Source organism: Aristolochia californica, unplaced genomic scaffold (assembly GCF_029961685.1).
Source record: "Aristolochia californica isolate CCGP_79_NKW_82.1479 unplaced genomic scaffold, dmAriCali1.0.hap1 SCAF_9, whole genome shotgun sequence".
NCBI classification, from domain to species: Eukaryota; Viridiplantae; Streptophyta; class Magnoliopsida; order Piperales; family Aristolochiaceae; genus Aristolochia; species Aristolochia californica.
Window position 1 is genome coordinate 38,437,339 of NW_027182290.1, and position 14,367 is coordinate 38,451,705.

The 14,367-nt window shown below is 34.0% G+C and overlaps 1 protein-coding gene across 1 annotated transcript; it reads right to left on the minus strand.

Moving 5' to 3' along the window:
- Positions 1-272: 272 nt before the first annotated feature.
- LOC137940037 (FCS-Like Zinc finger 14-like) lies at positions 273-2,388 on the minus strand. The gene is made up of 2 exons (XM_068784941.1): positions 1,585-2,388; positions 273-640 (listed from the first exon to the last, which is right to left on the minus strand). The coding sequence occupies exons 1-2, from the start codon at positions 2,076-2,078 to the stop codon at positions 475-477; spliced, it is 660 nt and encodes a 219-aa protein (XP_068641042.1). The 5' UTR covers positions 2,079-2,388; the 3' UTR covers positions 273-474.
- Between the last annotated feature and the right edge of the window lie 11,979 nt (positions 2,389-14,367).

Genomic DNA, 14,367 nt, shown 5'->3' on the forward strand with positions numbered 1-14,367 from the left:
ATAGGGGTTGGAAAAATGAGGAGTGGACACAGGTCGAGTCAGTATCAGCTTTATAGGAACCCCAATTCGATCCCAAGACCTTAAAAGTGGACCCCAACCCCTTCCGGTAAAACCTGAAACTCAACCCAATGTTTTTGTGTCAGGTCTTCAGGCAGAGTTAGCTGTACTTGGGTTCAGCTTCTGCACCCTTCTCTCTAGCATTGAGTCATGCAACATGAGACAACACCCACATCTTATACAAATATATATTTGGTAATATAAATAAGACCATCTTATACTAAGAAAAATTCAGACCCATTTTGATTGAGCAATTTCCATATTTACTAAAGAGGGCCTCGCCTCTTATATTCTACATCCCATTTGCACAAACCCTTTTTCATCTTCTCTCTTATATATATAAATTTCTTCCGCCGCTGATGCCAGATTATTTATATAGGGTATCTGTGGTTACTGGTTTTAGATCCATCTTCCTGCTTAAGCTGCTGCAACACCAGCAGAGAAGAAGAGGCCAGGCGCCGAACAAGGCGAAGCAGAGTAATCAAATTGCTTCTTCATCGCCTCAGACCCACAGTTCTCTTTCATTTCATCAGTCAGCATTTGCTGGCATCTGCACTCGACACTGCAGAAAGCCTTGTCCCCTCTGCAAAATACAAGACGAATAGTTGATCAATCACACGGACCCAGAGTTTTTTTCTTTGTAAGATAGATTCGGAACCAGGTAAAAACAAAAGATGATCCACCACATAGGACGAATAAATTATCATTTACTGTAACCGAATGCCGTATCTTATCGTGCTTAATAATAAACGGAAGATGAACCAGATAAAAAATAAACGAAATCAAGGGGGAGAGTTTTATGTTCTTCCTGGTTATGAACCGAGGAAAGCATCATGTCGTGGAAATTCGACTACGGTAACGGAGAAATTAAAGTTTTGAACGACAACCCAGTCTAGAAAATCCAGAAAATTTTAGTTGAGAAATTCAGACGACTGCGACAATCAAAAACTTCAATCGGATAAACGTTTTGATATCACGGAAAAGGAAATCAGAGCGATGAAACCTTTCATATGTGAAAATCCAATCAATCCAGTCACTGGCTGCAGCGTCCTTCAACACCTAAATTCATCTACAATTAACACCAAGTTTCATCGACCAATTCAAATAATCCCAGCTTTTACTACAGACTAAAGACTCTTCGAATCCAATTGTTTTCTGCTTTACTGACTGTCATACGCTTGGTAATTAAAGTTGAAAAGCTGATGATGAACTTATTGACCTAAAAAATCGCACAACCAGAAGGAACTATGAGGGGATTTGCGGCAAAACAAGTAAAATCAGTAAGATCGAATTCCTCGAATATGTTAAATATCTAAAAATTCTCCTCAACACAGAATCAGAATTCTAAGTCGAAGCGAAATTTATAGAAATCAAATGTTACGGATGAGCTTGGAAGTCTTTAAAATTCATCAAAAGCTTCACCAAGAGAACAAGTCAAGACCATATCAATAAATCAAGCTAAGACCAGGAGGAGAAAAGGGAAGAAGATCGGAGAGAATTCCACAGCAGAGTCAAGAAATCTTGTACCTGTACATGAAAATATCCAACCCATGAAGTTTCTTCCTACAAAGATAGCAAGAGCTCAGAAAGTCCTCCTTGCCTGCCGCCGGCACCGCCACCTGTGGCGAGGTGAAAAACACTGCCGAATTGCCCATGTGGTTACCTCTCACACCCTCAGCCCCGTCAAAATACTCCCTCTTACGCACCCTGTCGTCGCCGACGCGCGAAATCACGCACGTATAGCTCTCCGATACGTCCATGTCCTCCTCCTTCCTCGCGAACCCCTTGAATTTCACCCCTGGTCTCGCCGACAAGATCGGAATCGGATCCGATCGCGGAGAAACGACGACTCTGCTGTCCCCTGAACCAGCAGAGTCGTTCATGGCGGCTACAATTCCAAGGCCAACGAGTGACTGATCGAAGTTCCGAGGCGACTTGGAAAAGTGAGGCGACGGGGAGAGGGATTCGGAGAAGCTGGTGAAGATAGAGAGCGAAAGCTTGATCGGCTTGGTTTCAGACATGGGTACGTCTGTTTTCCCGGATTTTGCCTCGATCAGTACCAGTACTCGCCTCTCGACGTCTTCACAGAAACATTTCAGCTTCCAGCCTCGGAGGGAACTTTCGTAAGAGTGAATGGAAAGAAACGTTGCTAGTTTTAAGGAGACCCAGAACTAGTATCGCTCATCTCTGAACTCAGAGAGAAGCTCTTCCATGGTGGAAGAAAGAGAAAATATCAGCACACGGAGAGAGCGATAGAGAGAGAAAGAGCGAGAGGACTCCGGGAGACCACCTTTTCTTCTCTCTCTGAGAAGAGTTAAGGAGTACTAGGAGCAAATATAAATCGGAGAAGGGAAGCCATTTTTAACAAGACAAAAAAGCTATAATACCAGTTAAAAATTGTCTATATGTCTTTAACAAACAATTGGCTGTTCATCTACTGCTGCACAGCACACACTAACCCAATCAAAACGCAGAAACAAAATAATACCTGTCTTTATTGTTTGATTTGACACCCATCTCGAATAACTTCTAAAAAATCCAATTAATTTAAGCCAAGATTTGTAAATTAAAGATTTATGGTTGTATCTACTCCTGTTTGCAGATATTCTAGGAATTGTTTCAACTTTCAACCACAAAAAATAAAAAAAACACAGGAAAATAAAGCAAAAAAAGGGGGCAGATTCTACGAAACGATTAACTCAACAAGGTGGTTGAGTATTAAATACCCATCGTCCATCTCTGTCTTCTTTTCTTCTTCTCCGTACAGTATGGGTTTTTTCATTTTTTCCTGGGCACTGTAAAACATACTGAAATATCGAAATTCGAAGCCTCTTTCTCTCTCTTTCTTCTCTCCACAGTGTCTTTTTTTTTCCTGTAATCAGACGAACTTTTTCCTGCAATCGATAGTGCTTTCCTTGAATTGGAATCACTGTTTTGGATTTTACAAAGGGGAAATTTCCGGGTGACTGGAATTCCAGCCGGCTCGGGCTGGGGTTATTAATATCAGACTGTGATGGGGCAACAAGGACGGAATATGGCCTCCAGGAGACGACAACAGCTTTCTGATCTCGTCCACTGAAGTCACTGTGTAGAGATTGGAGTTATTCGTGAGAATGCAAGAAGGAAAGAAACAGAGAAAGCGAAGCAAAAGGAAAAAGAAAAGCGATTTCATTTCATGGCAGCATTCCTGTTCTGAGGGCACTTCTAATAGATACCAATTCTGAGGTCACCATTCGATACCTTCTTCCCTACCCATAATTCACCAGTCTTTTTGACCGAGATTCTTTAGAATTTTAGTCTTTGCACAACATATCTGGCTAAAATATTTATTTCCAAACACAATACGTAAGATTTCTTCAAATTGACATTTGATAATATATTTATGAGCAATGATATATGTAATTTTAAATTTCACTCTAATTTTTTTAATTAACTTTGTACTTAACGGTTAGGTCAAATTTCGTATACGAATGTACTAACATGGAAGCACATTTTCAAGGTCGCGTTGTAGCAAAATATTTATTTCCAAACACAATACGTAAGATTTCTTCAAATTGACATTTGATAATATATTTATGAGCAATGATATATGTAATTTTAAATTTCACTCTAATTTTTTTAATTAACTTTGTACTTAACGGTTAGGTCAAATTTCGTATACGAATGTACGAACATGGAAGCACATTTTCAAGGTCGCGTTGTAGCAAAATATTTATTTCCAAACACAATACGTAAGATTTCTTCAAATTGACATTTGATAATATATTTATGAGCAATGATATATGTAATTTTAAATTTCACTCTAATTTTTTTAATTAACTTTGTACTTAACGGTTAGGTCAAATTTCGTATACGAATGTACGAACATGGAAGCACATTTTCAAGGTCGCATTGTAGCCCTGAAGACATTGTAACTTATATTTTATGGATGTTTAGATGATTAATAATTTTTTTTGTTAATTAAAGTGTTTTTTGTCAAAATTACTATGCATGACTTAAATTTCACAAGAAAAAATAATATTAATTTAAAATATTAATAATTTTTAACTTTTTAGCTGAGTAATAAAATAATACGAGAATTCAAAATATATTTAACATTGAAAAATGTTTTCACTTTTATTGAAAAAAATGAGACCTTGTGAAGAGCAAACGTTCCTCAATAAATTTAACCTAAGATAAATTTTTTTCGAAAATATCATTTGATTCTAATATTTTTAATGATTTGAAATTTTGGTACTTGCTCTTTACATGCCTTTATTTTATATAAGTATCTACCAATATATATCAAATTTTAAAGGTTCCAATACTATATCTGATACCAAGATGCTCACTCGAGCATTTTTTACTATGAAGACAGGTGGAAAGCGGAAGCCGACATCTATCACACTAAATAAGTAGTTCATTTGGTGAAGGTAGATCCTTAATACTTTTAAAATCTTTCTAAACTTGCATTTTATCATCACTATCGCTTCTCCGTGCAAAGTTTATTAAATCCTAACGAAGAATATTCAAAAATAATATTTATATAATAATTTCGAGTTTCATTTGTAAAAAAATGGTTGCTTCCTCAAAGTCTATTCATAATATAAAATTTCTCACATTTATGAAGAAAATTGAAGTGATCAACAAGTTTCACTTATCCCCCATAGAGAATGTTGCATTGATTGTGTTTGTTAAAGTTTTCTCTAGGAGGGTTATTGTCAAAAGAAATTAAATCAATTAGGAAAAGAGAAAGTGAACTACTTTTTGGTCTCTCTTTGTCCAATATAAAGAGAGTGATGGGACACTACTCATGAAAGTAAATAGGGGTACCCTCCCCTCCCTTTCTTGCACATGGGAAAAGGGAGAAGGAAAATGGCCATGAAAGTAGGGAGGGGAGCCCTCTTCCTTTACATTAGATAAAACTGCTACCATATATGATGGGAGAGGAGGAGATAATGAAATCATGCAGTTTTATGAGGGCTAATTCATTTTATACACTTAGAGAACTGTCTTGTGAGAAACCTAAAATAGCACCCAAATTGTCAGGATACCCTTCGAGATGGTCACACCGGATGTAAATTAGGGCTGCAAATTTGTCATACCAAGTCGACTTTAGGACACCCTAAAATTCACATGTGATACATTGTATGTCAGATTAGACCATGTGTGAATTGGAACATATTATATAGGGGGTTAGAATAATTTTTTATATTTTACTTTTCAACTTAGTCATAATTGACAAACATACTTAACTTTAAATATAAAATATTAGTTTATAATATACATTTAAATAATGAGGGAATTTGTAGAATAAAATATATGATATAACCAAATATAAACATGTGATGTAGGAAATCAAATATAACAATTTGATATTAATATAATCACCTAAATTATTTTATTAGATCCAAGTAAATTTCATTAATTACAATTGATTGAAGAATAAAGGTAAAAATAGATCCAAGTAAATTAATCACCCTTTCAAGCTAAAGAAACAAAAAATCTAAAATCAAAAGAAGTTAACCATTGTAAACACTCAGCTTAAAATTTAAACAGGAGACAAACTCTTTAGTGGGAAATCTGAAGACTTGAAGCACAAAAGTCCAGGATTGAAGCATCAAAAGCAAAAAAATGGAGTTAGAAAGAGAATAAGTCGACTATATCAAAAGAGTCGACTACATGCATCCCACTGAAGGAGGCCAAAAAATCAAAAAGGAGTCCACCACTTCTAAAGGACTCGACTCATTTCAATAGAAATTCAAATTTACATAATGTCATGCTTAAACTCAAAAGCTGTCTGTCTCCAAAATGTATTAGGGACCTACCACCATGTTTTGCAACAACCAAAGAGATTTCTTGCAAAAAATGAGAACGTTTTGCATTTGTAAACCATTCAAGACTTAGATAAACTAATTAGTACTTATTAAAAATCGGTTTAGGTATTTATACCTAGTAACCCACTGAGAGTAAGTCCCCGGTGTTAAACAAGTTTTGTACTTTGGTCCCCTAAGATATGTTGTTGTATATGTTATTAAACCCATTTATTTAGTAAATTAAACTCCAAGGGGCAAAATACTTTTGGGTAGATGTAGCAATCATCTAAGAGGGTTGTGAACCACTGTAAAAATATTTAGGTGTTTGTAGATGATTATATTTATTGATATTTAAATTATTTTATTTTACAAGAAAATTCATAATATACATTGAAATTGATAAACCTACCCCATCCCCCTAGGTTTATCCTTATAGAATCTAACATTAATGTCATAAAAAAAACTCTAAAAAAAATCAGATGCAACTGATTCCTACTAAATAACCTATTACTTTTCTTCTACCATCTATCCCATTATAATTCATGATAGAATCTCTTAGCCCAAAATTAAATCAAAGTATAAACAAAGAAATATCAATATAGTGCTTGATGGACACAAAGTGGAAATATTAGAGGTATAAGAATCATTTACTCATGCTACAAAGCATGTAATCAAACTATCAATATATTATATATAAATTATAATAAAATAAGTTATTTGTGGATTAAATCGGGAATTTGAAGATCGGTTTGGGTTTAAAATTTTTAGATGCAAGCCAACCCGTTTTAATTTGTAGATTGGATCGTTTTGGACGGGTTTCATTTATGACATATCGACAGTGATCTATATTAAGCGTAAATCAATATTTTTTACCCAAATACTAATTCAATCCATTTTATTTACCATGAATTGAGCTTTGTGGATCAGGTGGTAATGTAGATTGTTGATTAACTCAATCCATTTGCAACCCTAATGGTAATTTTTTATTGAGTCAACCTTCAACATTTGGATTTTTTATAGAGTTGATTAAACTGAATAATAATATTTAATTATATAAAGACTGAAAGAAGAGTAAGAAATTGATTTGTCACGTATTAACTATATGTATTCAGTTTCAGGGATATAATTATAGCTTTGAAAGATGACAAAGACTAGGTATAATTTTACATTTGAGCATATCAAATGTATGGTATTAAAAAATCTATAATTTTATTTAAAATTAAAAGGAAAAGATGACTTCACTTTACAATACTTCAAAACCTATAAAAACATCGTATAACAACAGATACATAACAGAGTCTTTAAAAAATTATATTTGCTTTCAAACGGAGGTCTATAAGAAAATTATTTTCTTCATTTGTTGAAGAAAATTAGGACAATATCTTCTAAGTTATACGTTTAATATGGTACAAATACTTCAAGTTATACCTTTGATATAATTGAAATTAATTTTTATCCTTAGAGTTACATGTTAATAAGAGATAACGTACATAATAACCATTATCTAATTTCGTTCCATTTAATAAACATTAAACGATAAACGGGTAAAATTATTTGATTACGTAAGGTGGCAAATTTTTTATTCCATAACTATTCCGTTTAAAAATCATAGTACATGGGATCGGTTAAACGTGAAAATTGACGCCCTATAAAATATTAAATAATAATTTCATATAAATAAATAAATAAGAGAAAGATGTTGGATTTATTAGTAAACAAAGGTGGATAAATATTAATTTAAACTTAATGATGGTCAAATCTATGCGTGACAACTAATGTAAGTATATTATCATGGAGGAGAGGTAATTATTTCGAATTGAAAAGGGGTTAGAATGGGAGAAAAAGTCATGGCATTGATGTTTGAGACAAAAAAAAAGAAGAGATTTGGTGTGAATTGTATGATTAGATGTGTTGGAAAGCTAAGATCGATACTAAAATGGTTAAAGGATAAAGAAAAGGAGTGAAGTGCACTTAGGAAAGTGAAGAAGGAAAGATATGATTTTTTGTTCAAGCACCTTTTGCCCTAATGCGCCTCCTAAGTCCTGGTAGTGGGTGATGGGTCCCTCCCTCCACTCACTCTCAAAGTTCCCTGCTAAAGTAGCAACAAAAAGTGGATGTGAACTTGTTGACACTTCCTAAGGCAACACAACCGAGTAATCAAGACATTACTACCCTTGGCATTGGAAAGGAATTGAAAAATAAAATTTATACTAAGTCTCATTTTGTTTTAAGGAACAAAAACAAAACTTCTTTTCCTAAAACTTCTAGATATTGGAAAGTGTTAGTATCTTTTACAATAAAAACCCAAAGATTAAGATTACTAAAACTACTATTTCGAAGCATACAAACGTCTTAATAAGTTGGGACTTTTTAAGGATCAATCTATCCTAATTACATGTCGAAGGTAAACGAGACATCTCCCTTGAGTGAATGAGTCTCACCTACCCTTCACCCATGATTAGAGGAGACTACTCCCTTGCATGTACTCCTAGTAAATCCTACCTTTGCGGTAATGTACATTGGTAAGTAAGAAATATCTATTGAAAGATGAATTTATAGTTATAACTACTCATAGTGGCATATTTATGCATCCAAACAAACTTTATTGATTTGAACTCTATAAATATTGGTTGCACATATTGTTCATAAGCTATCAGCCTATATGTATTAGATTTTAGAGGGTTTCTACGTATTGGATTTTATTATTTTTACTAATTTTCAAACCCGATATAAACCAAATGTATTATATCAAATATTAAGGGTTTTGATATGGGCATCCCTAGAAGTTCAAATACTTTGTGCTCATAGTGGGGATCATCATCCATCCTTAGTTGAAATACCTTTTATCTTAAGTAATTGTTGACTTCTATCCCTTGCTGAAATTCCTCAGCTTGGTCGGTTTTGAAAATGGAAAAAAAAAAACATATCAAAGCTCATTGGATAGTTCGTGGATTTTCAATTCATCCATCTAGTGTCCAAGACTTGTTGTTGTGTGCTTTTGTTGTCAGTACCCCAGAACTCTTCTCAAAATTCCCTCATTGTCCACTAATTAATGTCTATCACTCAAAGGACGACTGTAGCAATAATAGTAGTAATAGCAGAAAACCCTCTTAAGGGTAGTAGAAAAATCACAAGGGACTAAAAGTCACCCATATATAAAAAAAAAAAAGATAACCAACCTAGTGTACCATAAATGGGATTGGATTCCATAAATAAAATTCATGGATGTAATGTACACAAAAAAATAAAATAAAAAGACTATAAAACTTGCAATACCATAAATAAATTCATGGATGTAATGTAGGTGAACAATTTGGTCATGATAAGAGGACAAGAGCCAACTAACTACATGCAAGACAAGGTAAAGATATAGGACATAATTCAATTAATGAGAAACACTCTTAAGAATTGTGTATGGAGATGTCCCAAGGAGGAAACAACTTGGTGCTGCAACAATTAGAAAGAGTTTCCATTGGAAAAAAAAACATGGGGTTTAGATAAACCTATGTGAAGGACTCCAAAAAACATATGAGAGATAAACTTGTACAGCGAGAGATTTTCTAAAAGGAAGCTTTCTGTGAAATAGAAAACTTAATAAGAGGAGTCATTAGAACGCCAGAATTCAATGCCGAAAACAGTTTTTAAGGGACAGCAAGGTAGCAATAAACTCAGAAGATGTGCATGGCCAAATTAACCAGTGACACAGAATTTCCTAACTCTTGCACGACAACGAAAACGTAAAGTTTCTAAACCAACAAACTCTACTGTTTCGAAAAATGCAAACCAGATTGTAGAATGCTCCATCGATGAGAAAAAGGACGACAGAGCTTTGGTCTGAGTGATGGTTGCTGCACTTAGAAAAGCTAGATGAAGAAGAGGATGCAAGATGATAGCCTTCACAGCAGAAAGGATGCAAAAATGTTCTCCATCAGATTGGGACTCTAAGGTCTCTTAAGATAATCTTTTTCAAGCATAGAAGCACAGGAAGAAAAAAGGAAACTAACTCAACTGAAACTCAAAACTGAAAGAATAGCTGCTGGGATAAGACAGACCTAAAAGGAAAAGAAAAAAAGGATTTATCTTTTTATTCTTATTTTTCTCTACTTTCTTCTTCTCCATCTTCTTTTCCTTGTCCGTCCGAAAACTATGTCAGAGAAAACTATCATGTTAAGTTTCATAAAATAGGCATGCTTTAGTAGAAATTGTGAGAGAGAAGAGAGGGAAATATGGGGAAGAGGTAAGAGAAATGTTGGGAGAGAAACCAAGAGTGAGATTAACATGTTTTATCTCCCTTTAGACAATCTTATTAATAAATAATAAATTTTCTTAATTACAAACTAACTCTACTTTCTTAGTTACTCATTTATACCTAAAATATAACTTGCTAAAATAAATATAAAAAGAAAAATTACAACTAGAAACATCTTTAATTCTAGTTTTTCTTGAGTTTACCTCTTTTATGACACTTAGTTTTGCTTAAGATTCACAAATTCCCTAAAACTAGTAAGACAAGCTCTATATGAAAATTTACATTATTTTCATCTTAGTTTTACATTTATAGATCGTCTCGTAAATGCGTTTAGCTAACCAAAGGAAGGGCATGGGTTGGGTCGGGGTCAGGTTTCTCGAACCCTGAATCCAACCTCGAACCTCAACCTTGAAACCCGACTCAAAAATCCCAAAACCTCAAACCCAACCTCGAACCAATCACCATTCTTGCAACCCTGTTCCCAACCCATACTGTAAACCTGACCCATCCCCATAAACCCGCCCAATCTCCACCCCGTCTTTATAAATCCGACTCATCCCTTCTCCACCCTTACCCCCGTTTCATATTCTTGCCTCATCCTTGGGGGTCGGGTTTGGGGAAAACCAATCAAGTGCTGAAATCTAAAAGGTGAAGTTTTTCCTGCCCCACCCCTGACCTGCAGAGTGAAACCTAAAACCCAAACCAGGGGTTTTCAGGTTGGGTTTCCCATGAAACCTGACCAGTGCCACCCTTCCTAGTTAGTCTTACAAATTTTTTTTGGGTGAAATATGTAAAAGAGAATTTTATTAAACTAACCAATTTTAATAAAAAATTATCAAAATAATCAACTTAGAAACATAATTTTAAAAATACCCAACTTTGACCATTTAACAGCCTAGATGGAAAATCCAACGTGACACATCGGCATTGACCGCCACATCGTGCCACATCAGCTACCACATCGCCACCCAAAGGAAACATCTACCACATCATCAAATTGCTGCATCATCCATCATGTAGGAAACTACATCAGCATTCGAGTCAGCAACTCGTCATGTAACCCTAACCCTATTTCTCTTCTTTTGCTTTCTTCCTCCCCATTTTCTCTCTCGCTCCCTTTCTCATTTTCCTCAACAACGCTTCCAATTTCATCCAGGCGGCCAATCCCTCCTCCTAGTGGTGATTCTCTCTTCATCCCTCGGCTTGACAGCCACGAACTCCCCCTCTTGTTAAGGTAAATCTTTATTTCTCTTTTATTTTTTATATTTTGTGGGTGACGGCGAGAGGGAGGGGGAAAGAACTAGGGGAGGAGGGAGGAGGGTCTCTTCTTGAGGGGGGAAGGAGGGTGGGTTGAGTCCAATTCAAACTAGGTTGAGTCGTCTGCATGGCGTCCATTAGCCAATGAAACCCGGCCCCCATCACTGACGAGGTACTGTTCGTAATGATTGCAAACTCATATGGAGCTCTACAAGGGATATTTGGTGAATTTGGACATAGGTGTTTTTGCATAAATAAGACTAGTTCATTTGTTATGGATTTTGCTTTTGAAAAAATTATAAGTACTATGGAATGTTATTGAATTTTTTTGAAGTGCTATAAAATGATCTTGCCATGTGGTGAGGAGATTTGGGTGTTATAAATATCCACTACATGATTTTTTTGTCCATGTTTTATGGTGTTTCCTTGTGTTTGCCCTAGTTAGACAACTAGAGAGCCCGATTAGGAGTAGGGTGACTTGAGTACAATTCAAACCAAGTTGGGTCATTTGCACAGGCATCAATTAGGCAACAAAACCAGACCCCCATCACTTATGAGGTACAATTCGTAGTAACTGCGAAGTCATATAGGGCTCTACGAGGGGTATTTGATGAATTTGGAGTTAGGTGTTTTTGCATAAATAGGACTAGTGCATTTGCTATGGATTTTGCATTTGAAAATTTTATAAGTGCTATGGAATGTTGCTGAAATTTTTTGAAGTGCAATGAAATGATCTTGCCATATGGTAAGGAGATTCAAATATTATAAATATCCACCATATGTTTTTTTTTTTTCTGTTATGTTTTCTTGTGTTTCCTTGTGTTTGCCCTAGTTACTAGGACAACTAGAGAGTTCAATGAAGAGTAAGCTGGGTAATGGAGGGTGTGTTGAGCCCAATTCAAACTAGGCTGAGTCGTCTGCATTGGTGTCCATTAGCCAACGAAACCCAACTCCCATCATTGATGAGGTATGGTTCATAGTGACCGTGAAGTCATATGGGGCTCTACGAGGGGTATTCGGTGAATTTGGACTTAGGTGTTTTTGTATAAACAAGACTAATTCATTTGCTATGGATTTTGCATTTGAAATTTTTATAAGTGCTATAGAATGTTGTTGAAATTTTTTGAAGTATTATGTAATGATTTGCCATGCAGTGAGGAGATGTGAGTGTTATAAATATCTACCATAGGCCTTTTTTTTCTCTATTTTCTTATATTTGCCCTAGTTACTAGGACGATCTAAAGAGTCTGATTAATTGTAGGATGGGTTGAGTCATTTGCATGAGTGTCCATTAGCCAATGAAACTCGACCCCAATCATTGATGTGGTACAATTCTTAGTGACTGCGAAGTTATATAGAACTTTATCATGGGTATTCATTGAATTTGGATTTAGGTTGGTTTTTGTATGAATAAGGCTAGTGGGTTATGAATGGTAGGTTCGATATAATTCAAACCAGCCTAAGTCATCTATACAGGCATCCACTAGCCAATGAAACTCGACCCCCATCACTGACGAGGTACGGTTCGTAGTGACTACGAAGTCATATGGGTTTTACCAAGGGTATTTGGTGAATTTGGACTTAGTCCATTTTCTACATGAATAAGACTAGTTATATGGGGCTACCGGGAGTATTCGGTGAATTAGGGCTTAGGTAGGTTTTTGCATGAATAGGGATAGTAGGTAAATGAACAGTGGGTTCAGTCCAATTCAAACCAGGTTGAGTCATTTGCATGGTCGTCCATAGCCAATGAAACCCAATCACCATAATTGACAAGGTACAATTTGTAGTGACTGTCAAGTCATATGAGGCTCTACCAAGGGTATCCGATGAATTTGGACTTAGGCAAGTTTTTGCATTAATAGGATCAATCATAAGAATTTGGACTTAAGCAGTTTTTTTGCATGAATAGGACTAGTCATATAGGGCTCTAATGAAACATGTACCGACAAATAAGAATTTTAAAAATAAATATTTTTTTTATAAAATATTTTAAATTGACAACGTAAGGTGTTAATTAGATTAGAATATGATTTGTAATTAATTAATATACAAATTTATATTTTTTAAATAAAAAAGGTGGTAATAAAACATGTACTGACAAATAAGACTTTTAAAAAGTTAAAGAGTTTGTTACAAAATATTTTTAAAATTATAAAATATCTTAAATCCATAATAAAAGGTGTTAATTATATTAGAATATATTTTTAATTAATTAATATACACATTTTATATTTTTAAGAATAAAAAAGAAGGTAACAAAATATGTACCAACAAATAAGATTTTAATAAATTGAAATATTTTTTATAAAATTATAAAATATCTTAAATCGATAATGAAAGGTGTCAATAAGATTAGAAGATATTTTTTAAATAATTAATATTTAAAATTTATATCTTATTAAAATAAATTATAGGTAATAAAAAGTGTACCAACAAATAAGATTTATAAAAACTAAAATATTTTTTTAAAAAATATTTTAAATTTAAAAATATCTTAAATCCATAATGAAATGTGTTAATTAGATTAGAATATAATTGTTTAATTAATTAATATACAAAACTTATATTTTCTAACAATAAATAGAAGGTAATAAAACATGTACCAAAAATAAGATTTTAAAAACTAAAATTATTTTTTATAAATATTTTTAAACTATAAAATATCTTAAATCAATAATGAAAGGTGTTAATTAGATTAGAAGAATATTTTTTTATAATCAGTATGCATATTTTATATTTTATATTTTATTATAATAAATAGAAGGTAATAAAATATGTACCAAAAAATATTTTAAAAACTAAAGTAACTTTTTAAAAAATATTTTTAAAATAATAAAATATGTTAATTAGATTAGAAGATTTTTTTTTAATAATTACCTACTAGCCGTAGTTATGTGTTTGTTCGAAAGTGGCTTTTATCCTTGGAGTTGGAGCTAAAGAACCTTGGCAGTTAACAGGGGCTGAAGTCGATTTTCATCCGTGGATTATAAGAGAGCAAAGAACCTG